Source organism: Saccopteryx leptura, chromosome 4, assembly GCF_036850995.1.
Source record: "Saccopteryx leptura isolate mSacLep1 chromosome 4, mSacLep1_pri_phased_curated, whole genome shotgun sequence".
Classification (NCBI taxonomy): Eukaryota; Metazoa; Chordata; class Mammalia; order Chiroptera; family Emballonuridae; genus Saccopteryx; species Saccopteryx leptura.
In genome coordinates this window covers 20,890,643-20,916,395 of record NC_089506.1, presented here as the reverse complement: position 1 = coordinate 20,916,395, position 25,753 = coordinate 20,890,643, and the positions used below count along the sequence as shown (strand labels likewise).

Below are 25,753 nucleotides of genomic sequence, written 5' to 3'. Positions count from 1 at the left end.
ACTAATTTTCTGATACTAACACACATTAATCTATAGCAAAGAATACAGGCCTGATTGATTACTAAAAGGGTACATCACATTATTCAGACATTTTGACTATAAAATGAGAATCATCTGATTGCTCATTCAAACTCTCATTTCCGGTGGCTGTAAATTCCTGGCAGACCACTGTATCTGCATTACTTTACTGCCACAGTTTTTAAAGGATCAGAACTAGGAAGTGGTATCCAAAGGCCGAGAAACACAAAGGTGTTACTTAATAAGCACCACTCTTCACAGAGTAACCAAGATACAACATGTATCCACTTATGCCATTCTTCATTGGACAAAAAGTCTCAGTGTTCTTCATGACCCCCAACTATGTCAAAAAAAATCAGAATCAGAACATACCTTAAGTCAGCTCTGCACATGTAGGTGAGTTTGGATTTCCCTGACCCACAGGGTTCAATCAGATACCTGGACAGGAGCACATTGGCCCTCACCCCCACGACAGGTGCCCTGTCATGATCCACGGATGTGAGTAAAAGGGCACATGCCCCTTTGGGTAAATTAGTCCTCCATGTCCTGCAGAGACAAAACCAGAGGGAAAAAGTAAAATTTCCTGGAAGCCAAGGTGAAAATGGGGTCTCACTCTTAGAGACAGCGGAAGGACAGGAGAGGTGGCATGCAGTGTGATCCAGCCCTGTGCCGACGGCATGCCCTGAACCCTTGTGCAAGGACTCCTGAGTGGCAGCTCTGTGCAGAGCCACGTCTGCAGCGGGTACATACGCTCACGCAGTCAGTTCTCTCAAAGAGAACCAGTGTGAAGTGGGACCGAAAACCCCTCTTACATTTCACACCTGTGCTAGAGCAGGGGCAGCCAATGAGTGTTGCTCTGTTGGAAAAGTTCTGGACTAATGATGTGACAAGTCCTCAAAGATTTTTGGAATTCCTCGTTCACTGATGTTTCCAGAGAATTATGAATTAGATGTAAATCAGCTGTAACCGCAGGTCACTTGGAACCCGAATGTCATTTCCTGGCTAATGCATCCATTAGCTATTCTAACAAGAACATCTGTCCTCAAAGGGGCAAGAATCAGCAACAGTAAGTTGGTCTGATTGAATGTGCCTCTCTTTCTGAGCTCAATTCTAAGAGTTCAAACCATTTCAGGGAGGAACACATGATCGGAGTAGAAGTAGATAGATTTTTCTATTGCAAGGGTTCAACACTTTACGGAGGCGTTCTATTCTAAGTCATTTCACCATCTTATAATATTCAGTGACATACAGGCACGTCTTTGCCAAAATAATCAATTTTCAAGCCCTCACCTCAAAACAACGTAGTCCCGAGCAGGATGGGGCGCCATACTGTTTTGAACATACTGGTAAATTTCGGTCTGACTGTCCAGGATTTCAATCACTTTGGAATCCAACAGGTCCACATCCCAGAGGTGCTGCTCTTTAAGTAGGCGCTTTAAAATGTCCTCGGGCATAGCGGGGACTTCGATGGTTGACCTCCAGAGCCTCAGAGGGGGACCTTCACTCACCTGAAGAGAGAATGTATTTTTCAGTGCTAAGACCTTTCACACACACCTAGACATTGAAGGCTAACTGCTGGCTGGGTACAGGGTCATACATTTAGAGGCTAATCACTATCTATGGCTTTCATGAGTTGCCATCCCGAATACATTTGAGGGGAGGCCAGAAAGTGAACAGAATCGCTGGTGTCACTTCAGGTCAAGTTATTCCATCTGTTTTTCTGGGACGCATGTTAGGGTCAATGCGACCCACTAGGATCCTGTTTGCACCCCAAAGCCTGCATGGCCATCCAGACTGCTCTTGTGGTTTGGTTTTTTCCATGGTGGGAAAGGCAGTATCAACACAGACCTGCACTGGACCACCTTACTAAGCCAATGTACATGTGTCCGAGCTCAGAGCTTTCAGACCCAACCAGTTCATTTCTCCCCCAAGCTCTCCCTACTCACGAAAGGGCCAAGAACAGAGTGGAGTGTGCAAGGGGATCCAGACCAAACTGTGAAAAAACTAGGTAGGTCATAGAAGGCCTTAAAGCCCAACAGCACAAGTAAACATTCTAGGGCACTCTGTGATTCTCTGGAAGCAGGACTGCACTGGCCGTTTTGACTCCTCTGTCAAGTGTTCGATGAGCACTCCTCACCGGGCAGGCTTCCACTCTAACCTGGGAAATCAGAATGACCTGACTGCCCAGCTTTGCAAGAAAGGGAATAGGACCAGATAGATCCCCATGCAGAGCTGTGTTGGTAAGAGGGTCCTGTCTCTGATGAACCCAAGTCCTGACCCCTGGAACTCAACTGGCCGGCCACAAGGAGACGGCTTACCTTCTTATAGGACAGCTCCGCCTGCTCAGATGTAGAGTAGCTGACCCAACCTTTAAACTTCTCTTTGACCTCTTTAAACAGGCTGTCCATGCAGTCCTGGAGGAAGTGCTGGTAGTCAGCTGACTCGCTGTTACAAAGGCGCCCTAACGCTTCTAGAGTGAGGGGTTTCAGTTCTTGTTCAGTGTAGGAGTTGCGACATCGGCTCATCTCCTCAGGAACCTGGGAGGACACGAGAGATCAGATGGAGGATGGCCCCGCCCACCCCACACGGTCTCACAAGGACCCGGACAATCTTCATAAAGAGGTATCTCAAGAACTTATTGCCGTGTAAGGGGTCTTTGAAATGTCACAGTGGCAGCATAAGTGACTAAAATGAGGGCTTACATAGGTAGAGACATGCTTCTCAGACACAGCATTTATTTCAGATCACTTGTTGCTTTTACAAAGGCGTATGAGGGTAGGCAATTTTATTACACATATAAACTCTAATGAGCTTATATGTTATAATATATATAATATTACATATAATAAGACTTTCTCGGGTTATGTGTATAATCTCCAGCCGGGGAAAAGAACTGGCGATAAAATATGAACAACTACTGCACATAAAATTTCGTCCCTCTTCACGTCCTCCACAAACACTACCGTACCTGGAAAAGCTTCTTGCACTCAGCAATCATGTGGGCCAGCCCCTGAGTGGCAGCAAGATTTTCATTCAAATCTTTCTGGTCTGGTTTGCCCAAACTTTGTTTTCTTTGCATTACTCTAGGCAGAAGAAATAGGAGGAGAAAGATTCAAATATTTACGTTACTTTAAAATCAATGTGTTAGACAAGAAAACCCAAAGGAGAGAAATAAACCATTGCCCTGGATGGAGCCTGTCTGTCATTAAAGGTTCACGAGAGCTTTACTGTGGTCACTAGAATTTTTCAGTTTTATCAACAACACACACACACACACACACACACTCACACACACACACACACACAAATGAAAGAGACTATTTTCAATGAAATCTAGGCTATTTAAAGCCATCGCATTCAATAGGTTCTTATTGAAATAGGGCAGCTTGTAAGGTCTATGCATGTGTGGTGGGAAGGAAGACAGCAGCTAGGAGGGGTGTGGGTGGGAGGCCCTGCCCACTCCAGTCAACAGTGTCACCATTCTTCCCCATTTAAGTACACAGGACCCCTCCCCCAACGGGATCTGCCAGAGAGGAGAAAACCCATTGTTTCCTAAAGGCTTCGCCTTAATCTTATCTGACCTCTCTCTTCTGCTCATCTCTGTTTTCTATCCCATTCAGGCTGGAACGCCTAGTCAACAGTCAGAACTGGTTAAAAAGATAGCCAGGCACCGTGTGGCTTTTGAAAGCAACGCTGCTTCAACTAGCACAGCTAAGGCCCAAGCTCCGAGCTAAGAAACGTTTGTCGCGTTCCTCCAGAGGTGAGGGAGCGGGACCAGCTGGACAGACCCGGCCCGCGGGGCACGTCCAGTTAGTGACGCTCGGCTCACACATTCCCCTGTGAAGCCTGTCCGGGAAATAGTCACGTAAGTCGGAAGCTTCAACCGGCTCTGCCATTTCTTCCATTCAGACATGGCTCAACTACTTAGTTAACTGACTTCCTCTTCTGTGAAACAGATACCAATGTCATCGTCACCCTCCTACGGTTGTCAGAAGGATTCAATGAGAACTTGACGCACGTCAAGGGGGCAGCGTGGGGACTGGAACAGAATTAGTGCCGAGCACCTTTCAGCCTTGGCTATTTTCCAGATTCTCTGGCTCCTCCAGCCAGCCCACCTGGCAGACATCTAACAGGAAACTCTGTAAACCACTGTCTCAGACCAGGTCCTGACTTGGAGGTTCCACCTGAGCCTTGGCTCTTTGAGACTTGGTACTTCCTTTCAGGGGCCGACACAGGACAGGGGCGTGGCCCCCCCCGGCCATGCAGAGGCTCAGGTGACAGGCCTCTCACCTCCCATCCAGCTGTTTAGGTCAGTAAATCTATGTGGCTCTCTGCTGGCAGGGAGCACATGACAATGTGACAGAAGGGACTGGGGAGCATCGGGGTGACCACCTCCCATGGCGAAGCACGAATCCTCATGTCCCTCCCCTGTCACGAGGCTGTTCAGGAAGTCACACCCCACGGCTAAGAAAAGAGGAGGGAGAAAGGCAGGAGAGGTACGTGAACAATGAAGGAAGAAGGTCCAACTCCTTCTTGCTTGACGTAGGTATGGTCCCACGAGAACATGGGGACAGCCCTGGGTGGAAAGGCAAGGGAGGCGGTCTCTGTCTGATGGACGATGCGTGTGCATCCCCCCCGGACCCAGTACCTCGGGGAAGAGTTCTCTCTCTTCAGGGTGTTGAGGTGGAAGAGGGACGGCGCTAAGCACACGGCCAGGTTGGTCGGAGTCATCTGGTTTTCTTTCACAGCTGCTGTGACATCACTCAGGAAATAAAGGAGCGTCTGTAGAACCTCCCGGTTCTCGTCGGGCAGGAGCATAATGGCGGCCTTGATGGCCTGGAGGCGCTGGTCCTTGGGCACATCTGCACAACACCAGCATTTTCCCGTCAGCTCAGTGATTTTCCATGTACATTGCAAGGAAATGTCCCAAAGCAAACACCTCAGCATCAAAGACCTCAGCCCGGTCCTGAACAAGCACTTGCAGAAAGTGTACTCGAGGTTAATATGGAAGAAATTAGGGCTACACCAGCCTCGCTACCCTCAAGTATTTCCTGCCTGTGGAGGAGTTAAAATATTTTAAACACCCACAATGCCAACAGACTCCTAAATCCACCTCCGAGTTCAACTCCAGATGAGCTTGTTTGTTTAGTGTACAGAACACTTTTTCTTTTCTAAGGACTTTTTAAGAAATCCCTACTTTGCCCTTCTCAATTACCGAAAATATTATACATGGATACTTTTGTTTCGTTTCAATGAAGACTCTTATCCAAGATGTGTATAAGAGGGTAAGAATTGAGATTTCTTAGTCTTTCCTACAATATGTTCAGTATCTCTGGGGAACTTTCATAATTTTAACTGATCTGCTCTCTCCTGAGACGGGAACAGGAAGCCGCCCCAATATTCAGCCAATTTAAAAGACATATTGGAGTCGTGATTTCTTTAAGTTTGAGGAAGCCTACCGGGAGGCTATTATAAAAATACATGCTTGAGAATTAGACCCATAAAGTAATCCACATGGAGGAGATGCTGACCCCAACCCTCACGTCTCCGCTTCCAGGCCAGTTCTTCTTTTAAAAAAGCCCATGGTGGAAAAATCAAGTCACTCAAATGCAGCAACGTAGGACAAACTGATTAAACAGCTCCATGGTTACAATACACAACAAATACCTTGGTGGGGAAAATGTGACCTGTGTTTTCATAAAATCTGAAAGGATGAAACAAATAATGAAATAATCCAGACCAGCTCCATTTCTCATAAAATAAAGTCCAGCCCGCCAGCTCAAGACAATCTGCGCACTAAGAGGAGCCGCTTCCCGTCTCCGCGCTGTCAGGCTGCGCTGAGCCAAGAAAAACACGCGGCTGTGAAAGCCGGGATCCCGATCTTGATCATTAATTTAGATAACTGATTGCTTCAGCTTTACTTAAAAGTGAGAAGGGCATGGGTATTGTTTTCCCCAAGTATTTCTGGCAGAAGCTGAGGTGAATAACAGAAAGAAGATTATTTATTCATTTTACATCAAGATAAAACACACAGACACCTGTGAAATTTTAAACACAACAGGTCCTGCTGGAGAGATGTGAAGCAATGGAAACTGCCTCAGACAAGGTGGAGGGAGGAAGGGAGAGAGAGAGAGAGAGAGAGAGAGAGAGAGAGAGAGAGAGACACACACACACACACACACACACACACACACACCTTGGTACCTGCCCCTTTCAGCTTCTTAGAGAACCCTATTCTAGACGCCAATGAAAGAAGGAGCTCTGGGATCAGAATGTAGAAATGCAGAATTGCTTTAGTAATTAGACAATGATGACAAGGAACATTTACCATATTTCCCCATGTATAAGATACACCCCTTTTCAAAAAATTTGGGGTCTGAAAACTGGGTGCATTTTATATAGTGGTTGTAGATTTTTTTTTTTACCTGCATTTCCCGCTTTTTCGTGCGGATGAAGAGTTGTATGAATTTTATGATGAATAAAACTTGAGTTCAATAACCGTGTAACATTTTTATTTTTTCAAATTTTGGGCCCCCAAATTAAGGTGCGTCTTCAACATGGGAGCGTCTTATATATGGGGAAATACGGTATGTTTGCCTTACTTCACAGACATACAGAAACCTGTTCCACCAACAGGGAGGCAGGAGAAACTGATGCCATCTGTTTCGAAGAGGCCATCAGGTGGGTCCAAAAGAATGACACCAAAGGAAGCCAGAGGGGTCCATCGGTCCCAATTTATCCCACCTCCCAGAGGAATGAGATCAGAGAACACTCACACTGGTAGATCTGCAGGAAGGTTTCCGAGAGTTTGTTCGTCATCAGTGGCTCAGGAAGATCTCGAAAATACTGCTTCAGCATGTCGGCCACGTCGTAAGCGGACTGCCCCTCATAACTGACGCAGTCTGAGGCGCTTTCATTCATCTGGCGCAGAGCCTGAATCCGGGACTTCACTCCCGATTTTCTGAAGAGCCCAACCTGGTTGGAAGGAAAACACGGAAGTGTCGAGATGAAAGCACCGTCTTCGCTACAGAACTCGAGAGAGCAGCACGCGCCCGAGCTCCCAGGCTCGAGGGGGACGGCCCGCAGGCAGCGGCCCTCACCTGGTCCAGGCAGTGGTTGCGGAGGTAGCGCATGGCCTGCTGGATGCTCTGGGGCAGGGGCTGCCCCGTGCGCTGCACGTTGACTGTCAGGGGGACCCCGAACACGTTCCGGTCCTTGTAGTCTGGAACCTTGATCCTTTTCATGAACTTGGGCACAGCCCTGCGTACAGAACGTCGGTGGGGAGAGGAGACGTTTACTGGTCTGTCTACTCTTGTCCGGCGCCGCAGGGTAAGCCCTGGGGGTCCCTACATCTGTGTTATTAAGGTGGCGATTTAAGTTTTAATATAAAATTAGAAAATCAGTCTCTCAGTTGTACCAGCCACATTTCAAGCGCTCACTAGCCATCTGTGGCCAGTTGCCACCACACCGGCCTGTGCAAATTTAAGACATTTCCGCCCTCCCAGACTGTTCCATCGGAGAGTGCCGCCGTGGAGCTAAGTTGGGGCTGTGAGGCCAGTCCCGCTTCCTCAGCTGGGGATGCTCCTTCCACTGTTAACCCTCAGAACCGGGCCTCCATTCTTATGGGAACTGATGGGCTTCCTTACAAAATGGAGGCACAGGAAGGACCGAAAGCAGAAAACAATGTGCAAGACCTTGATCAGGTACTTCGTGATAAAGTTTGTAAAACAAGTTCCCTTTTGTTGTGAAAAACGGACAAGAATCACTTCTGGGGTCTTCATAAGAACCAGAGTGTTTAGGATAAAAAGGATCAGGTAAGGCTGGATGACAAAACATCAAATACGTGATGTGGGTCAAACACAGGAACAACCAACTCCAGCGCTCAACAGTGGGGGCCAAGCTAGTGATCGGAAGTCGGATGAAGTCTGACGAGGCCAGGAAACAGACCATCTTCAGGTGTCTCAGGGAAGACCGAGAAGAACAAGGAGGGCTTTGTGAGCCCCGCCCCTGCCCCCACCCCCGCCCCTGGGGTCCTGGAACCAGGTCCAGCCCAGCAGTCCAGGCAACAGCAGGAAACCCATGTCATGCATTTAATGCTGTCAAGCTCTACAAACGACCTCTGTGAATGAGACAAGAAAGGGCCAGGACTAACAGGAAAAGAATTTTGTGTAGAATTTCTCCCTACTCTGTGGATCCCACAAAGCGAGGCTTTTTACACATTTGGTTTTGACTCACTGGAAAAACTGACCAGAACTCAAGAAGTATTATGGACTTTCAGATTCTTGAGGGTTTGGTGGGAAGGGGGTGGACAGCTCAGAAATCAGAATGTAAAATATGCAGTTTTAAATAGCCCACAGGGAAACATGACCCTCCGCACGGAGGAGAGCAGGGCAGGAGACAGACGCCCTGACTTCTGAGTGCTTACCAACAGCCCCGGCACCATACTGTTTATGGCTCTCGGAAAGGTAAAACTAAAACGCGGGGCCGAATTTGTATTTCCATACAGTGAAGTATACGGTATGGCAGCTATAAGTGTGCATAATACTTGCTTTGTCGGGGAAGCAGAGCCCAGCAGCGGAATGTGCAAAGAACACATTACGATCTCCACTGAGAATCTGAAGCATGTGGGGATAAACCGGTCAATACTTATTTCTGTCATTCAGAACAAACAACTTCTGTATTTAGCAAGGCTCACATAATAACAGCCTTTGAACAGGGGGTGCTTTGATGCTGAAGTCAAACTCACTATGCGTCCCGAGGAGAGGGGGAGGCCAGTGACGCTGCCCTGCCCTGCGGATTCTCGGGCCGCACCGGCTTGCTAGAGAATACGGCCAGTGAAAGGGGCTGCCTCTCCATTTTTAGCAAAACAGCAGTTGTGCAGTTGGATAATAAACACTCAGATGCGTAAAAAGGTTTACGGATACCCAGGTGGCATTGCAGAATGCGCGGGGATGTCAATCTAGATACATTTCTCTGTTTTGCACTGAGAGTAAAAAAACTAAGATACGTACATATTAGGTCATATCCATTACCCACCCAGCCCAACAGTTATACACACCAAGGGCCCTATTTTCGGTAATTATGGACAGTTCATCTGACAAATTTTCTCTTCATGTACATTTTATTATATAATATCTTAGAGTAGTGAATTTCCTGAGATGCACCAATCACCATGTAAGAGTCTTTGTCGGAAAAATCATAACCTAAAGTCTTCAATTCAACACAGGTCAATTTTTGAGTGACGCTGTAAACAATCACACCAAAAATACCTTCAGAAATCATTTTGATAGGGTTATATAAAGCCAAGTACATTACACACTAAGCATTTTAAAGTCGGTCTCATAACATCTTATGATCTATACCAGTGTTGTTCAACCGCCAGTTCACAGACCGGTCTGCCAGAAACTTTGTGCCGGTTCTTGAAAGAGTTAACCACCCCGATGCTTTATGAAGATTATAGACTCAATGACCTTATAGGTGAATTTGCTTATGCTCAAGGTGATTTCTGCCTTGGCAGTTCCCCAAATAATTCTCCTATGTTCATCAGTCTCCAAGTATAAAAAGGTTGAAAACAACATTCTTCCTTTCTTTTTTTCCAAACTACAATCTGACACTGTATACACAGTCACCTCCGGCGGGCTATTCCTATTCCTACCTCTGGGAAGGAGGCGCCTGCACACTCCGATGGAACAGGGACGCATTCTCACCCTGTCAACTGGCAATCTGTCACTCAGACAGCTGCAAACTCAGCCAACCCACCCTGCGGGTATCTCTCTAACTATACTGGCTTCAGCAGTATCAAATGTGGCCTCAACTAGGCAGAGAGTGACTAGACTACATGAGGATGGCAGGCTAAAGACATTAAAAGGGTAGAACTGTCACATACTCGGTATTGGGACAGCCTCAAGAGCTGACCGGAAACATTCTCAATTACAGTTCACGGAGCAGTCTCAACGCTTACCAGCTGAAGCCATGCTTATTAGAAGGTGTGTATTTCTCCAGGAGGGCAGTTAGCTTCAGGAGGGAGTACTTCTGCAGCAGGTTCATCTGGGCCACAGACTGGCAGTTGATCTGCAGCGACACGGAGCTCAGGCTCGGCCGATGGGAGCTCTGGAAACTGTGCCACCGCAGCCGGTGCCTACGAGAGAAGAGTAAGGGAGTCAGGGGGGTCCACGGGCTTGTTCACAGGCAGAGGCAAGACCAGCAGGGGCTGCTCCCTGGCATCTCGTCTCAGGGACGGAGAGGACTCAACTCCGACACAACACATAAAACTGACCATCAGGGGTGTTCTGTACCTTCATGTTGTTAGACATCACCACCATCTATCCACAGAGCTTACTTCCTCCTCCCCAACTGAAAGTCCAGACCCATTAAACAACAACCATTCTTGTAGAATGCCAGACTTATACCCAGTCCGACTCCCCCTCCACAACTAGTGGACGCAGTCTCGTCCTGACCCTCCCTCCCTCACGGTGGCGTAGCGAGGGGGAGGGGGAGGGGGTCTAACACGCCTCACGCCACTCGCAGAGGGACGCCAAATGGTCTCCAAGACAGACAAGAAAAGCTCAGTAGAAGCCTAGTTAGGTAGTGACGGCTCGTAATATATTATAGATATTTTAAGGTAGGTACTACGTTCTATTATTATTTGTATTATATTCTTATTAAGAGTAAATTCTATATATTATATTACTATATGTGTTTCTGGGGGGGGGGCGCCAATAAAGCGTTGTGCCCCCGGCGCCAGTTAGTGTTCCCTCCACCACTGCTCCCCGGGCGCCCCTCAGTGTTCCCTCCGCCCCTGCTCCCCGGGCGCCCGTCAGTGCTCCCTCCGCCACTGCTCCCCGGGCGCCCCTCAGTGCTCCCTCCGCCACTGCTCCCCGAGCGCCCATCAGCGCTCCCTCCGCCACTGCTCCCCGGGCGCCCGTCAGTGCTCCCTCCGCCACTGCTCCCCGGGCACCAGTCAGTGCTCCCTCCGCCACTGCTCCCTGAGCGCCCATCAGTGCTCCCTCCGCCACTGCTCCCCGGGCGCCAGTCAGTGTTCCCTCCGCCACTGCTCCCCGGGCGCCCCTCAGTGTTCCCTCCGCCACTGCTCCCCGGGCACCAGTGCTCCCTCCGGCGCTGCTCCCCGGGCGCCCGTCAGTGCTCCCTCCGCCACTGCTCCCCGGGCGTCCGTCAGTGCTCCCTCCGCCACTGCTCCCCGGGCACCAGTGCTCCCTCCGCCACTGCTCCCCGGGCGCCCGTCAGTGCTCCCTCCGCCACTGCTCCCCGAGCGCCCATCAGTGCTCCCTCCGCCACTGCTCCCCGAGCGCCAGTGTTCCCTCCGCCACTGCTCCCCGAGCGCCAGTGCTCCCTCCGCCACTGCTCCCCGGGCGCCCCTCAGTGCTCCCTCCGCCACTGCTCCCCGAGCGCCAGTGTTCCCTCCACCACTGCTCCCCGAGCGCCCGTCAGTGCTCCCTCCGCCACTGCTCCCCGGGCGCCCGTCAGTGCTCCCTCCGCCACTGCTCCCCGGGCGCCCGTCAGTGTTCCCTCCGCCACTGCTCCCCGGGCGCCCGTCAGTGCTCCCTCCGCCCCTGCTCCCCGGGCGCCCGTCAGTGCTCCCTCCGCCACTGCTCCCCGGGCGCCCCTCAGTGCTCCCTCCGCCCCTGCTCCCCGGGCGCCCCTCAGTGTTCCCTCCGCCCCTGCTCCCCGGGCGCCCCTCAGTGCTCCCTCCGCCACTGCTCCCCGGGCGCCAGTGTTCCCTCCGCCCCTGCTCCCCGGGCGCCCATCAGTGCTCCCTCCGCCCCTGCTCCCCGGGCACCCCTCAGTGTTCCCTCCGCCACTGCTCCCCGGGCGCCCGTCAGTGCTCCCTCCGCCCCTGCTCCCCGGGCGCCAGTGCTCCCTCCGCCACTGCTCCCCGGGCGCCCGTCAGTGTTCCCTCCGCCACTGCTCCCCGGGCGCCCGTCAGTGCTCCCTCCGCCACTGCTCCCCGGGCGCCAGTGTTCCCTCCGCCCCTGCTCCCCGGGCGCCCATCAGTGCTCCCTCTGCCCCTGCTCCCCGGGCACCCCTCAGTGTTCCCTCCGCCACTGCTCCCCGGGCGCCCGTCAGTGTTCCCTCCGCCACTGCTCCCCGGGCGCCCGTCAGTGCTCCCTCCGCCACTGCTCCCCGGGCGCCCGTCAGTGCTCCCTCCGCCACTGCTCCCCGGGCGCCAGTGCTCCCTCCGCCGCTGCTCCCGCGCCGGGAGAGGGAACCAAGCTCTTACCGGTTGGACCTGGTCAGGGAGGCCCCCACCCCGGAATCCCTCCGCTCCGGGATGTCGGAGGGCTCCTCGGGCTCGTTCAGCGAGTTGCCCGTGCTGTCCAGGTCGCTGGGCGTGGCTCGGTCGGTGTCCACGTCCAGGTGTATCTGCTTGGGGGAGGACGGGCACGGAGAGACCGAGTCCAGGGCCGAGTCCGAGTCTCCCTCGTCCGAGAACTTCTCCGACCACTGGTTGACTATCCTCTGCATCCCGTTCACGTGGCACAGGATGTCGTCCAGCTCGGGGAAGATGTCCTCGTTTCCCAGGTCGGCCAGGTCACCCGAGCTGGAGTAGAGGACGGAGCCGGGCACGTTGTCGTAGATGCTCAGGCGGCTGCTCATGGAGCTGGAGGAGTTCCGTCGCTTCAGCTCCTTGGGGCTGTCGCTGCTGTGTTCCCTCCTCAGGCTGAGGTGGCTGGGGCCGTGGAAGCTGCCGGTCCTCCAGTTCACGGAGCTGCTATTCCCCGAGGGAGAGAAGTGGCCGTTGGAGAGGGCCTTGGGGAAAGTGCCAGGCTTGTGGTCCTCGGGGATGTAGAACACCGTGTCCTCCGGGCAGCCCTCGCGGTTCCTGAAGTTCTGCTCCGCGACGCTGTTGAACGTGGACTGGCTGAAGGGGTCAAAGCCCTCCAAGTACATGCCCACGCGCTTGCTGCAGACGCCGAGGCTCCGGGTCCTGGTGACGGGGCTGGGCGTGCTGACGGCGCTGCTGGTCTCGGACTGGCTGCTGCTGCTGCTGGTCTGCGTGGAGTTGGACACGCTCCTCTTTCGTACCATGGGGACGTTGATGCGGTTGCCGTTGAGGGCGGAGATCTCCACGCAGTTGAGCTGCTTCAGCTTCTCCTCGTCCAGCCCCTCCTGCAGGACGGGCCCGCTGATGATCAGCCCCAGCTTGGAGGGCGCCTTGTGCTTGCCGGGGTGGGAGCCCTTGAGCCTCAGGCTCTCCATGCGCTTGAGCAGGCCGCGCGTCTTGGACTTGGCGTTCTTCTCGTGGCCTTTCATGCTGAAGCTGAAGCTGGACAGTTCCTTGGGAGAGGGCAGGCTGCAGAAGGAGTCATCGTTGCCTACGAAGTTGCCGGAGGAGGAGCAGACGCTGATGATGGAGTTCGTCCGGGGTGTCGCAGCGTCCCCGCCGTGGGGCACGTGGGTGGGGAGGCTGCCGGTGCTGCTGAGGCTGCGGACGGAAGCCACCTCCTGGCGCTCGCCGAGGTCCATCAGCATGCTTTCATGGCTCGGGCTTGGGGCGTTCTGCACGTGGGGATCCTCTGGGGACCCAGGGGTTGGGTCCTGCTTTGGAGAAAAGACATCAAACTCTTCAAGCCGGGACCACCTCTTGCTGTCCCTCTGGAAAGTCCACTTGCCACTTATTGCACAAGGCTCATCCTCATCTGAATCCTCACTCTGAAAAGACAGAATAACGCCATTCATCCCTGGGACAGGCAAGCAGGGAGTGAGGAGCAGGACCCGTGCTGAGGTCCCGGGGACGAGGAGACTGCTTAGAGCAGTGGTCCCCAACCTTTTTCGGGCCACGGACCAGTTTAATGTCAGAAAATATTTTCACGGACCGGCTTTTAGGGTGGGACGGATAAATGTATCACGTGACCGAGACAAGCATCAAGAGCGAGTCTTAGACGGATGTAACAGAGGGAATCTGGTCATTTTTTAAAAATAAAACATCGTTCAGACTTGAATATAAATAAAACGGAAATAATTTAAGTTATTTATTCTTTCTCTGCGGACCGTTACCAAATGGGGGTTGGGGACCACTGGCTTCGAGTACACCACCAGGGTTGAGCCCTCATATAATCTTTATTATTTAAAAAAAAATAACAACAATGTATGTAGAGAATGTCACAGGAAAAAGCCTGACCAAGTGGTTCAAGCGCAGTAAGAGTTATTTTATGGAAGCTCTGAGATCTATAGGCTGTTCTGTAATGGCTCACAGTGGGAACCTCTGAGATCTGTGAAAATTCCAGGCATGCAAAATATTTTGAACTGGAGTCAGCAGTGGGTAGGACTCCCTCTGCTCTGCCTCCAATTTTGCTGTCTGTTGAGAGTGTGTGTTTATATTCCCGTCTGCAATGAAAAAGGTAGTTTTCAAACACTAAGAAGAGTGGGAACTGAAGTCTTAAGTCACCCTAAAAGTTCATAGGCTCTAACAGACTAAAAGACACAAGCAAAGGTAAGCTATCACATCTCTTCAGTCTAACGCTTTTCACTCTCCTACCTGTTCTTTTCCACTCCCTCCCCCCACCAGACACGGGGTCTAGAGCTAATGCCACAAGTGTCCTGTGAGGTTTCAGCCTCAGGCCTGCTCCAGGCAATTTAACAAGGTTTCACAAATACCCAGTCCTGACAACACGTACTGTTCACAAACACTAAGTAACATCTTTGCTGATTTTGCTTGATTTATGGGTAGCATTTGGGGTTATGCTGTCCCACAAGCTCCAGCAGCTGAATTTTTCAGGCGAAATGTTGAAAAGCATGCATGATTCGGTATGATGCACTGGTGTGGGAAGTACCGTATGGCCCACGTTTCACAGGACAGTGAGTCAAAAAGCATTAGTCGCTGACTTGTAGCCTCCTCTCCACAGCTCAGTGGCTATTGAGCTTCCAGTTCATTCCTTTAAAAGGTTTAACTCACCCAAGAAGACAATTTGTTAGAAATCAGACTCCAGGGTAATTAACACCTGTGCTCTGAACAGACAGAAGTATGTTCTTTGACCAAACTTATTCCTGTTTACTCTAATTTGTGACACTCACTCCCAGTACTACGCCCACCTCTCCTCCTAAGAGCTCATACAAGGTCCTCACACTTCATGCCTAGAAAAAAAATACCATCCGATTCAGTTATGTGCCATCGTTTGACTAGAACGTGTGGGATTTCCTGCTCTACTTTCTCTCCCAATTCCTTTCCTCCTTCCAAAACTCCTATCATTCTTCACTAGCCCACAATTCAGTCTTCACTCGAGTCTCTGCGGCCCTGAAACACACTTACTGTTTATACCTGGGAACCAGCTGTATTTTCTGTAGGGAGCAAGGCAAGCTCTACCACAATGCCTTAAGCACTGTCCCTTTAAGACAGAGTAGGCACTGAGTTAAGGAGGCAAGGTAGATGATTTGTTTAGATTAAACACAATAGGAAAACTCATAGAACAGAGAAGAGTCCGGTGGTTGCCAGAGGTGATGGTGGTAGGGGGGTGGGGTTGGGTGAAATGGGTGAAGAGGGTAAAACGGTACAGAATTAAGTCCCGGGGATGTAATGTGCTGCACGGTGACTATAGTTAGTAATACTGTACTGCATATTCGAAAGTTGCTAAGAGAGGAGATCTTAAAAGTTCTCATCGCAAGAAAAAAAAAACTGCAACTACATGTGGTAATAAATGTTAACTAGACTTTAATTGTGGGGATCTTATTGCAGTATATATACTGCTCACAAAAATTAAGGGATATTTCAAAATGAATGTGAAGTGATAAAATATTCCCTAATTTTTGTGAGCAGTATGTATATTGCTCCAATCACTATATTGTGCACCTGAAACTATAGTATTATAGGTCAATTACAACTGAAACAATACAGTAGGAAAAAAAAACAATTTACTGGCTGGCTGTAGCTACTGGTCTCAACTACGTAAGGCTACACAGTCTTTGGTAAATGTGACTGATTTATAGCATTATGTCAATGTTTTAGGCCCTGGTTGGTTTACTCAGCAGTAGAACATCGGCCCGACGTGTGGAAGTCCTGGGTTTGATTCCCGGCCAGGGCACACAGAAGAAGCACCCATCTGCTTCTCTACCCTTCTCCCCTCCTTTCTCTCTGACTCTCTCTTCTCCTCCCACAACCACAGCTTCACTGAAGCAAAGTTGGCCTGGGCACTGAGGATAGCTCCATGACCTCCTCCTCAGGTGCCAGAATGGCTGTGGTTGCAATGGTGCAACGCCCCAGATGGGCAGAGCATCGCCCCCTAGTGGGCATGCCGGGTGGATCCTGGTTGGCGCATGTAGGAGTCTGTCTCTCTGTCTCCCTGCTTCTCACTTCAGAAAAATACAAAAAGAAAAAGAATGTCGATGTTTTGTAGAACAAGTAAATAGGAGAATTTGAAAACAAAAACCTATTATAAAACACATAATCGAGTTTCTGGTCTCCCCCTTTCCTCCCGTCCTGTCATACACTTTACATACTCACTCTCTTCCGATGAGGACTAATTTCCAGTTTCATCACCGCGCATTTGTTTAAAGTATTTAGACGCCTAGAGAACAGAGAAACAACATTAGCAACAATGGGACACCACTGACGGGGTGGATAAATATTTTTTCCCCCCAAAGAGTTGACATGTTGAATGAGTTTCCTTGTATCCATTAAGAGCTATAGTTCAGAAGAGGATTAGGAATGTCTTTAAAAAGTGAGTAGCTCAAAAATACCTCTATATTTCTTGTGTTTTTTTTTTCATTTAAATTTCACTTTACTATCATTCATAGTAAAATGGCACACTGTATGGTGCTGTCAGTGCCTCTGAGTCTTCATGAACAAACAAGTGGCAGTGACCTCCCGTGTGAGCCACAAGGCAGCTCCAGGCAGTGCCAAGAAGTAAATGCCAGCGACGTCCCCTTTCAGAGAAAGAGAGGCGGCAACGAGGCGCCAGCAGGGCTGTTGCTAAAACACACACGATGTTCTATCGCAAGTCAAAATTCGCATACAAGCATAAAACAATTTTATTTCTTTCCAACAACTAATAATCTTAGCTTGTTTTTAAAATGTAGTGAGTTCTTTGCAAAAAATCTGGTGAGTTCTTCTACAGAAACGAAATTTGAGCCCTCTTTCATGCCCTTATCTTTTTACAACTTCCTATTTCGGCATAAAATTGTGTTTGGTATAGTTACAGCAATAGTGCAAAGGATTATGAAAAATATTGTCTATGGAAGCTTTGAGGATCAAAATCTTACAGAGTTAAAAAATGAGCACTTGGGGCCCTGGCCGAATGGCTCAGCGATACAGCGTCGGCCCGGTGTGTGGAAGTCCCGGGTTTGATTCCTGGCCAGGGCACACAGGAGAGGAGCCCATCTGCTTCTCCACCCCTCCCCCTCTCCTTCCTCTCTGTCTCTCTCTTCTCCTCCCGCAGCCAAGGCTCCACTGAAGCAAAGTTGGCCCGGGCACTGAGGATGGCTCCGTGGCTCTGGTTGCAGTGGAGCAACACCCCAGAAGGGTAGAGCACTGCCCCCTGATGGGTATACTGGGTGGATCCTGGTCGGGCGCATGCAGGAGTCTGTCTGCGGCCTTGTTTCTCACTTTGGAAAAAAACCCCAAAAAACAAAAAAAAACAAAACAAAAAAATGAGCACTTGAAACAGTAGTTCATATTGTAACTTTGTACTTTTTATTTTTATTTTTTTACTCCAGCCAAATGTAGTGTTAATTTAAACTTAGGGAAATAACTTCTTTTCATTGAAAATGAAATACTTAAAGGAAAAAAAAAACCTTAACTGGTAACTCATTCAACAGCTGCAGAAAGAAACCCTTTACATATGCAGGAATAAATGATACACAAAAGTGTGAAGGACAGTCCATCAAGCCCCAATTCTATCCAGATGATCATTTCTTCATCTTCCTCAAATGAGCCTTGAACGCTATCTGTGTTCACACCATCAGTCTTCCAGTTATCCCTACTATTGCAATTCTTCTGTTTCAAAGGATGAGCGTTTAATTCACACCGATTCAAACTGACCACGAGACCTCATCGAGTCTTCGGGTTTCTAATCCTGCTCTTGCAGCTTGTCTGACAATTTTGTCACGCTGGAGGATAGGAGGCATTTTTGCTTGCTGAAAAGACTGCCTTTGATTTCACAGGTTACAGGAGATCTGTGATAGCCTCTAGAGCACCCAGGTTCAGGAAAACTGTGTTGGTGGGATGGGCAACTAAGAAAAAGTCCAAAGACCTTCAAATGAGTGGCTATCAGTCCCTCTTTAAGGGGCATCATTACTTCAAGGACTTACACCCACAGTGTTTTCGTACTCAAGATTTAAAGACTCCGGAATGGTTACAGTTAGTCTTAGATCTGGGTTTCATTAATCACACCTGTAACCAAATACCCACTTGACTTCATTTGGGCTTTAATGGTTGAGTGGTGTTTATAACCAAGTTTACTAGGCATAGAGGCCTATGGGGGTTTGAGAGGGGCTTACTTCACAAACTCTAGATTTCAGTCAAACAAAAAGGACCCAGGAGGCTAGTTTTTTAAAGGTCAATGTTATCTTTTTCTGTTGGTAGTGCCGAACTAATGGCATTTCCTTTTTTTTTCAAGGAGGCTCCAGGTCTGAACTGGGGACCTCTTGGCCTTTCAAGTTTGACGCCTGGAAGTTATTCCCTGGGGGTTATGTGGGATTCATCTGTTTCCTCGAACCTCCAAAGAATGCCTACTGGTGGGACGTTCCCTACTTAGATAATAGTTCCAGCTAGACCAGTCGGAGGCTTGCTCTGGGTCAGGCACTATGCCTATACATCATACGTATTATTCCACCTTGGTCCTCACAACAACCCTAAGGTACAGGTATTATTACTACTGAACTTCATTGTATAGATGAGAGAACGGGGGCTCAGAGAGGTCATGAGTCTTATCCAAGGCCACATGATTAACACACGGTGGCTGTGGCACTCAACAACGGTATCCTCTTCAGTCCTTACTAAAATAAAGGTTAATCGTGATAATGTACGAGAGCAGCTAACATCCTAAGTACAATTCCTTGTATTATGCCATCTGTCCAGAGCCGGCAGTTCTGACTCCTAGGCCCTCACAGGGCTCAGCCCCGCAGGAATTTGTCAGTCTTATCTGCTGGGCAACTTGTACCCTGCTCTGAAGGGGGAGGGCGCTCAGGGGTGAGCCATCAAAGGTTCAAGAGCTTTGCTGCAGGCTGCTTGAAGCGCTGATATAAATGTAATAGGGGGCATCTGGGCCTCTTCCTCCAAAGGAAAACAGAGAAAAGTACAAGAAAAGAGAGAAAAAAGAAAAAGAAACAATTTCCCAGGATCTGATAAATAAAAGTTGTTCCAAATTTTAAAGATAACTTTTTGGAATGCATGCAATTACTTAAAAAAAAATTATTTGCTTCCCTCTTCATAGAACAGAAATATTAACAAAGTTAAAATCTACTATACTATACTATGCTGTCAACCTCTTAGGCATTTCAGGGGCTGGTTTGGAACAAAGTGCAGACTGAAGATAACAGTATGAATAGCTAGTTATCAATGTATGATTATCACCTTGTTTATGTAACTGTTTGGACTCTTTGGAGGAGGAGTCAGTTGTAACTCCAAAGGAAAGAGCCATATGGAATATTTTTCAGAAGTTATAGACAGAGAATATTTCACAAAAGGTATTCTAACAGTAGGTCACAGCTTGTATTACTGCCTCATATGCTCCAAGACAAGTGAGTCACCCCTCCAGTGTTAATATGGAACGTGACTCCCATAATCTTGGCTTTATCCTGGGGGCTGAGTTAGACAGTAGAGCTAGCAAGATTGGGACAGATGCCAATCTCTCCAAGGAAATGAATACATAAACCCCTTTCCAGCGTGAGTATAAAGATGTCAGATAGCGCTCCACATCCAAAACACTGAGTAGTTCCATAATTATAACTTTTGGTTGTTACTAAACTTCATATTGAAGACTCTGTTAAGAGATCAGTTCTTACCAGATTTTTGACCAAAGGAGTTATAAGATCTGCAAAGGTTGTAAGTTGTACAAATGTTTTATATATAGTAAATCTTTAAAGAGAACATTAGTGTGTACGTGGGAACACTTGTAACATCTGTGTGTGTGTGTGTGTGTCTGTGTTGAGGTGATGGTGGCAGGAAAGGAAAATCATGTAAGAATTACTTTATTAAAGTAAACTTAAAAATGTTTTAAGTAAAAATATTAAATAGTTAATTAATATTTTATTGATACAGAACTTCAACTGAGTTTCTGTAATGATATCAACATCTGTATTTAACACCAACTACTCAAAATATCTCCACAAGGGGAATTTCAAGCTACAGTATGGATTCCTGGTTTGCTGGCCCCTGAATTCCACGGGCTGAGAAGTACAGGAAGAGGCTAGCCGCAAACGAGACGAACGCAACATGGTCAGTAAAACAAGTATCTCCCTCTGCTCTGCTGACAGCTCAGAACCTGGAGCACCTTTCAAAGGAAGAGGGTTGAACTGGAACCTGCAGATGGCTCCCACCTTTTTTCCTGGAATATTTGTTTAGGCCTCCCAAAAGAAGAGCCGTTTTCCAGAAAGTCGATTTACGTGTACATGTGAACAAGAGCCCTCGGGGTTTCCATTACAAAAAAGCTGATGACCCTTACTGTGAATTCAGAAGATTTTGTTTTTTAAAAAAGAAAATCCAACCTCCAGCCTTTCCCCACTTGTTCAGATCTGGGCGTCCGCGTTGAAGTCCCGGGACAGCCGTCGTGGCTTTCCCTGCTCACAGGTCACCGGGGAGATACTGTCCTACGCTTCAGCGGGAACCAAAGCCCAGTCACAATACCCGGCAGAGTCCAAACGCAGACCGAGGGCTAGCTAGCTGCTTTGAGGGTTTTTGAGAATAGCGAGAGCCTAGGTTTTCCCTGTAAAGGAAGGCAGCCCCTCCAATGGTGAGGAGCGCTGGTGGCAATCACAGAGGACGCCCTTCCCCTCGGAACAGGGCAGCTACATTTCAAATTGATATTCAAATTTTCAAAAAAAAAAAGAAAAGAAAAAAGAAAGAAAAAGAAAAAGCATTCAAGACCCTTTGGGCTACGATGCTGCAGTGGTATTTTTTGACCCAGGAATTGCCAGGCTGTTGCTGGCTGTCCAGCGGGCGCGCTCTCAGTGGCTGAGAGCCGATGAAACGGGAGGTGTGACGCGTGGGTCAACACGTGCTTGGCTGCGTCGTAGGAGCGGCCTCATTTCCATGTGTTATCACCGAGGATGAGTTGAAAATAAATGAATGCTGCCGCACAGCTAAGCGTGAAAACATTTAAAAAATGTGTGCGGTGGTTTATATTCCAGATGCTGCCTGCTTCCCCCGCCCCCCATCGACAGCACGAGCTTCTCATTCCAGGGGACATAGCTCCGGCATGACACGCTGCCGCCTGGACCTGGGAGCTGGAGTCCCTAAAGCGACAGTGTCTCTGTGATGCTTGGGCAGTTTTTTCTATCTTAAACCATGAACCCTAGTCTATGTTCATCTACCACTCTAATCATCTATTATTCTCAAAACCACTGCTTAAGTTAGCTGCTTCAAAAAACATTGCAATCCATAAGAAAGGCTAAAAACAGTACTTTCATTGCTTTCTTTTTTTTTTTTTTTTTTTTTATTTTTCTGAAGCTGGAAACGGGGAGAGACAGTCAGACTCCCGCATGCGCCTGACCGGGATCCACCTGGCACGCCCACCAGGGGCGATGCTCTGCCCCTCCGGGGCGTCGCTCTGCCGCGACCAGAGCCACTCTAGCGCCTGGGGCAGAGGCCAAGGAGCCATCCCCAGCGCCTGGGCCATCTTTGCTCCAATGGAGCCTTGGCTGCGGGAGGGGAAGAGAGAGACAGAGAGGATGGAGGGGGTGGGGGTGGAGAAGCAAATGGGCGCTTCTCCTATGTGCCCTGGCCGGGAATCAAACCCGGGTCCCCTGCACGCCAGGCCGATGCTCTACCGCTGAGCCAACCGGCCAGGGCCTCATTGCTTTCTTTGCCAACAAAGTGGAAATAAATACTGGATGTTATTCTATCTTACGAATGTTTTTTTCCAAGTGCAAATAGTGAAATTAAAAGAAAATTTATTTCAATTTCAATTTTACAGTTGAATCAGCATGTAAATTCTGTCTACATCAGGGGTCCCCAAACTACGGCCCGTGAGCCACATGCGGCCCCCTGAGGCCATTTAACCGGCCCCTGCTGCACTTCCGGAAGGGGCACCTCTTTCATTGGTTGTCAGTGAGAGGAGCACATTGACCATCTCATTAGCCGAAAGCAGGCCCATAGTTCCCATTGAAATACTGGTCAGTTTCTTGATTTAAATTTACTTGTTTTTTATTTTAAATATTGTATTTGTTCCCGTTTTGTTTTACTTTAAAATAAGATATGTGCAGTGTGTATAGGGATTTGTTCATAGTTTTCTTTATAGTCTGGCCCTCCAACGGTCTGAGGGACAGTGAACTGGCCCCCTGTGTAAAAAGTTTGGGGACCCCTGGTCTACATATAATCCCCCCACCCCCACCCTGGAATACAGCTTTTATGGATTCTAGGTTTTGAGAAAAATCACAAGGGAAGATTACTTAAAATGAACTAAATGTCATGACATTTGGAAGGACCGTCAGTGCCCCATTGCTGCCTGAGGCATGTTTTATTACTTTCGTTTTGATGTTTTGGCCTGAAGACCCACCGGCACAACGCACAAGAGTATATGACATTTTTATGCACATTTCACATCAGTGCTCATTTACTGCCTGTTCACTGTAAGGCTGGGTTGAGTTCTTTCCAGCCTTATTTAATTCTACTGTTACATTTTGTACCTAGAAAAGCAGAAGAGGTTCAGAAAAGCTTGCTTGGAATTCAAGCAATGGTCCTCCTGACTCTAGTGTGCCATAATCCCCTACCCCCAATTTATTCCTCTGAATGTGTTATTTCCATGTAGAAAACAGCAGCCTTGACTCTATTAGGGTTCCTGGTTGGGGCTGTGTACCCAATTCCACTGCCTTTTTAAAAATCCAGTTCCAAGTTTTTGGACCATCTGAAATCCAGCTATCTGAGTATCGAATATGGAACAGTAAGTACTATTTAAGTACCTCCTAGGGCAGTGCTATTTTACTGGCAATACTAAATAATAGAATTTTACTTGTTTTAATTAAAAGGCCTATGCTTCATAGTGAAGTAAATCAACATACCCACTTGCATATCAAAGATCTGACATAATTAGTTAGAACAAAAGTAAACAAAAACCATCTTGGTGATAAGCATAGTGTTCTTAAAAAAAAAAAAGAATAAAAATGTTTAAAACATTTCCATTTACCTGCATAAAGCCTCAATGGCATCTCTGTCCAAGAAATCATGTTCTCTCTTGACCAAGGAAATATCAATAGGGAACAGGAGATCTGAAAAGAAATAAATAGAAAAATAAAAAACAAATACATTTGTTGAGCACCCTAGGTTCCTGCCAAACGAGCCCAGTGTAGCAAGGGGTTGGGGAGGAAACACTGTAAAGTATTTCAGAATACCTACTGTATGCAGACACCTCATTCCCTGTCCATATGGGAGAATAAAGCAGCTTAAGACAACTCTGTGTCAGTGTCCTAAAGGATTTGAAGTGGTTTGGAGGCTGAGGTATCTCTTCTGGTCAAAGATAAGTGGTTCAAAACACTCTTCCCAACTTTAAACAAATCAGCAGGCAATAGACCGAGGATATAAGTTATAAGTTAAGTTAGAATGAATACCAGAAGGATGCTCCATTTTTTTTTCTTTTCCTGGTGTCTGTAACCAAATTTATCCCTGAGGCCCAGCAGAGGGGATCAGGCCCATGAGTCACAGTGTTTCTGTGGCAGCCTTCTGGGCCAGAGCCTGCCATGGGCGGGGCAGGCACTGAACTCCACACGCTGCGAAGGATGCTCCCTTTTAAAGTGGCTGTTTATTTTTTTTCCCCATGTGTGTCTTTGCTCACATATGACCAGGAAAAAAAGGCACGGAAAACAGGGCCAAGGAAAGACGTAGAGAACAATGGCCAGTGGTGGCAAACCGAATCTAACCATGTGCAGGGCATCAAAAGCCAAAGAGAATTCAGGATATGCTGTTTTTAAACACACATATTAGACCTTCCAGCTGGATTTTTAGGAGTTTACATAGCTCCCTCTAAAACAGAAGGCCAATAGAATTCCAAATCCCTTAATCTGTAGAAGAGCCCAATAGTCTTAGAACACTGAGGAGTTCTAACAGAACTGAAAAGCAGAAAAGGAGAAACAGTCAACTCAATGGGAGAATTCATTTTTTTATCTTTTGTTGAAAAATCCCCCCCTCCTAAAAAGACAAAGAAAAATCCAAGTAGGGAGAAGACCGGAAGTGCCACCAGACATTTAGAATGGCTTTGGAATTAACAGGAGACAAAAGCATGTGATTCTTCTTCAGAGGTTCAGCTGTTAGAGGTAACAATGGGTCTTCCCATCAATTATATTACAGAATGCTTCATGACTAATTTATTTTCTAGAGATAATGCTTAAAGATATCTTTTCTTTCTTTTTTTTTTTAACTTTTTTTTTAATCTAGTTTTTTTTTTTTTTTTTTTGAAAACTAACATGAGTGTGATAGTCTATTCTTTTTCTTCTGAAGGCTAGAGTTAACCTAGAAAAACCAATGAGGTAGCTCTACCCCAGAGATTTAGGAAAAACCTATGAAATTTAGTATTGTAGGATTCTATCTCATTATTCACTTACATAACTTACAAACCAAGTCTCTTGGGCGAATGAGTAAATGGCACCAATAGAGCGGAAATGAGAGAGGGTGCTTACAGCGAACATAAACTCAGTCAACACACGCAGGCAGACGGCAAAGCTGCCTAAACGTGTTCCACTGCCTTTCACTTTGAACAGACACCAAAAACTCTTCAGTATTAAATAACAGAGCTGACATTAAAGAATATATTTCGAATACTTCCGCAGTATAACATCAGATCCATAAATTTAAAAAGCTCCCATGCCTGTGAAGTGTATATGAGAGAGCAGCTATGTTATTTCAGCAATCCCTAGCTTAGTTTACCCGGGGCTGTATTTTAGGATTAATTTTTTGATCCAAATTAACTTTAAAATTTTGTGTTTATTAAAAGAAAAATTCTAGGGTCAGTAGGGACTAAAAGCAAGAGAGGAGTGCAATAATTGAATCAATAATTTTCTCTTATTTGACTAAACTCTTTCTTGAAAGGACTGGCTTTTAAAAGATGATTTATTGATGTACAGAAGAAGTTCTCAAGAGTTCTTCAGGTCAGGATTTCAACTTCCAGCTTGGGTTTAAAGGCAGGAAGTAAAAATTGCCAAGGACCAAAATAAAGCTGAACAGGAAGACAAGGAATGTGTGGGTTGGTGTGTGGAGCGAGCGTACCACGCACCCAACTCATAGTGGCAGGAAGAAGGGGAGAGATTCAGCCCAGAACAATACACCTCAAAAGGAGGCTTCTGCTTCAGCAAGACCTGTGACTAGGACGGGAGCCCAAAATGTAACCTGTGAAAATACAATCTGCATTTTAGGTTTGGGAAAACAGTAAGACAGAGACTGGAACTGCGTCTTAGCAAACACACACATCACAAGAAAGCGCCGCTTGGCAGCAAGTCAACACCAAAAATGAACATAATTGAAGGAAACTTAACTTCTAAATAGGAGAACAAAAGGAACAAAGGACAGCCCTGTTACCACCACTGCAAATGCAATTATCTTCCCCACCTCCAGGAGAGCTGTGAATTGAAAATCCAA

At 47.8% G+C, this 25,753-nt stretch overlaps 1 protein-coding gene and 1 non-coding gene across 5 annotated transcripts in view; both read right to left on the bottom strand.

Annotated features, from left to right (window-relative positions):
* DLC1 (DLC1 Rho GTPase activating protein) overlaps positions 1-25,753 on the bottom strand; it is a 377,124-nt gene that overhangs the window by 3,164 nt on the left and 348,207 nt on the right. For all 4 annotated transcript variants that reach the window (XM_066380251.1, XM_066380253.1, XM_066380254.1 and 1 more), the window contains 11 exons: positions 23,313-23,394; positions 16,475-16,538; positions 12,257-13,689; positions 9,980-10,156; positions 7,119-7,278; positions 6,795-6,993; positions 4,667-4,880; positions 2,987-3,101; positions 2,337-2,555; positions 1,309-1,526; positions 391-564 (listed from right to left, as the gene is read on the bottom strand). In XM_066380251.1, the coding sequence (XP_066236348.1) occupies positions 391-564; positions 1,309-1,526; positions 2,337-2,555; positions 2,987-3,101; positions 4,667-4,880; positions 6,795-6,993; positions 7,119-7,278; positions 9,980-10,156; positions 12,257-13,689; positions 16,475-16,538; positions 23,313-23,394 (3,055 nt within the window). The remainder of the gene's footprint in view (positions 1-390; positions 565-1,308; positions 1,527-2,336; positions 2,556-2,986; positions 3,102-4,666; positions 4,881-6,794; positions 6,994-7,118; positions 7,279-9,979; positions 10,157-12,256; positions 13,690-16,474; positions 16,539-23,312; positions 23,395-25,753) is intronic.
* On the bottom strand, positions 23,765-23,897 carry LOC136404689 (small nucleolar RNA SNORA5). The gene has a single exon (XR_010751401.1). It is a non-coding gene; the product is annotated as a small nucleolar RNA SNORA5 (small nucleolar RNA).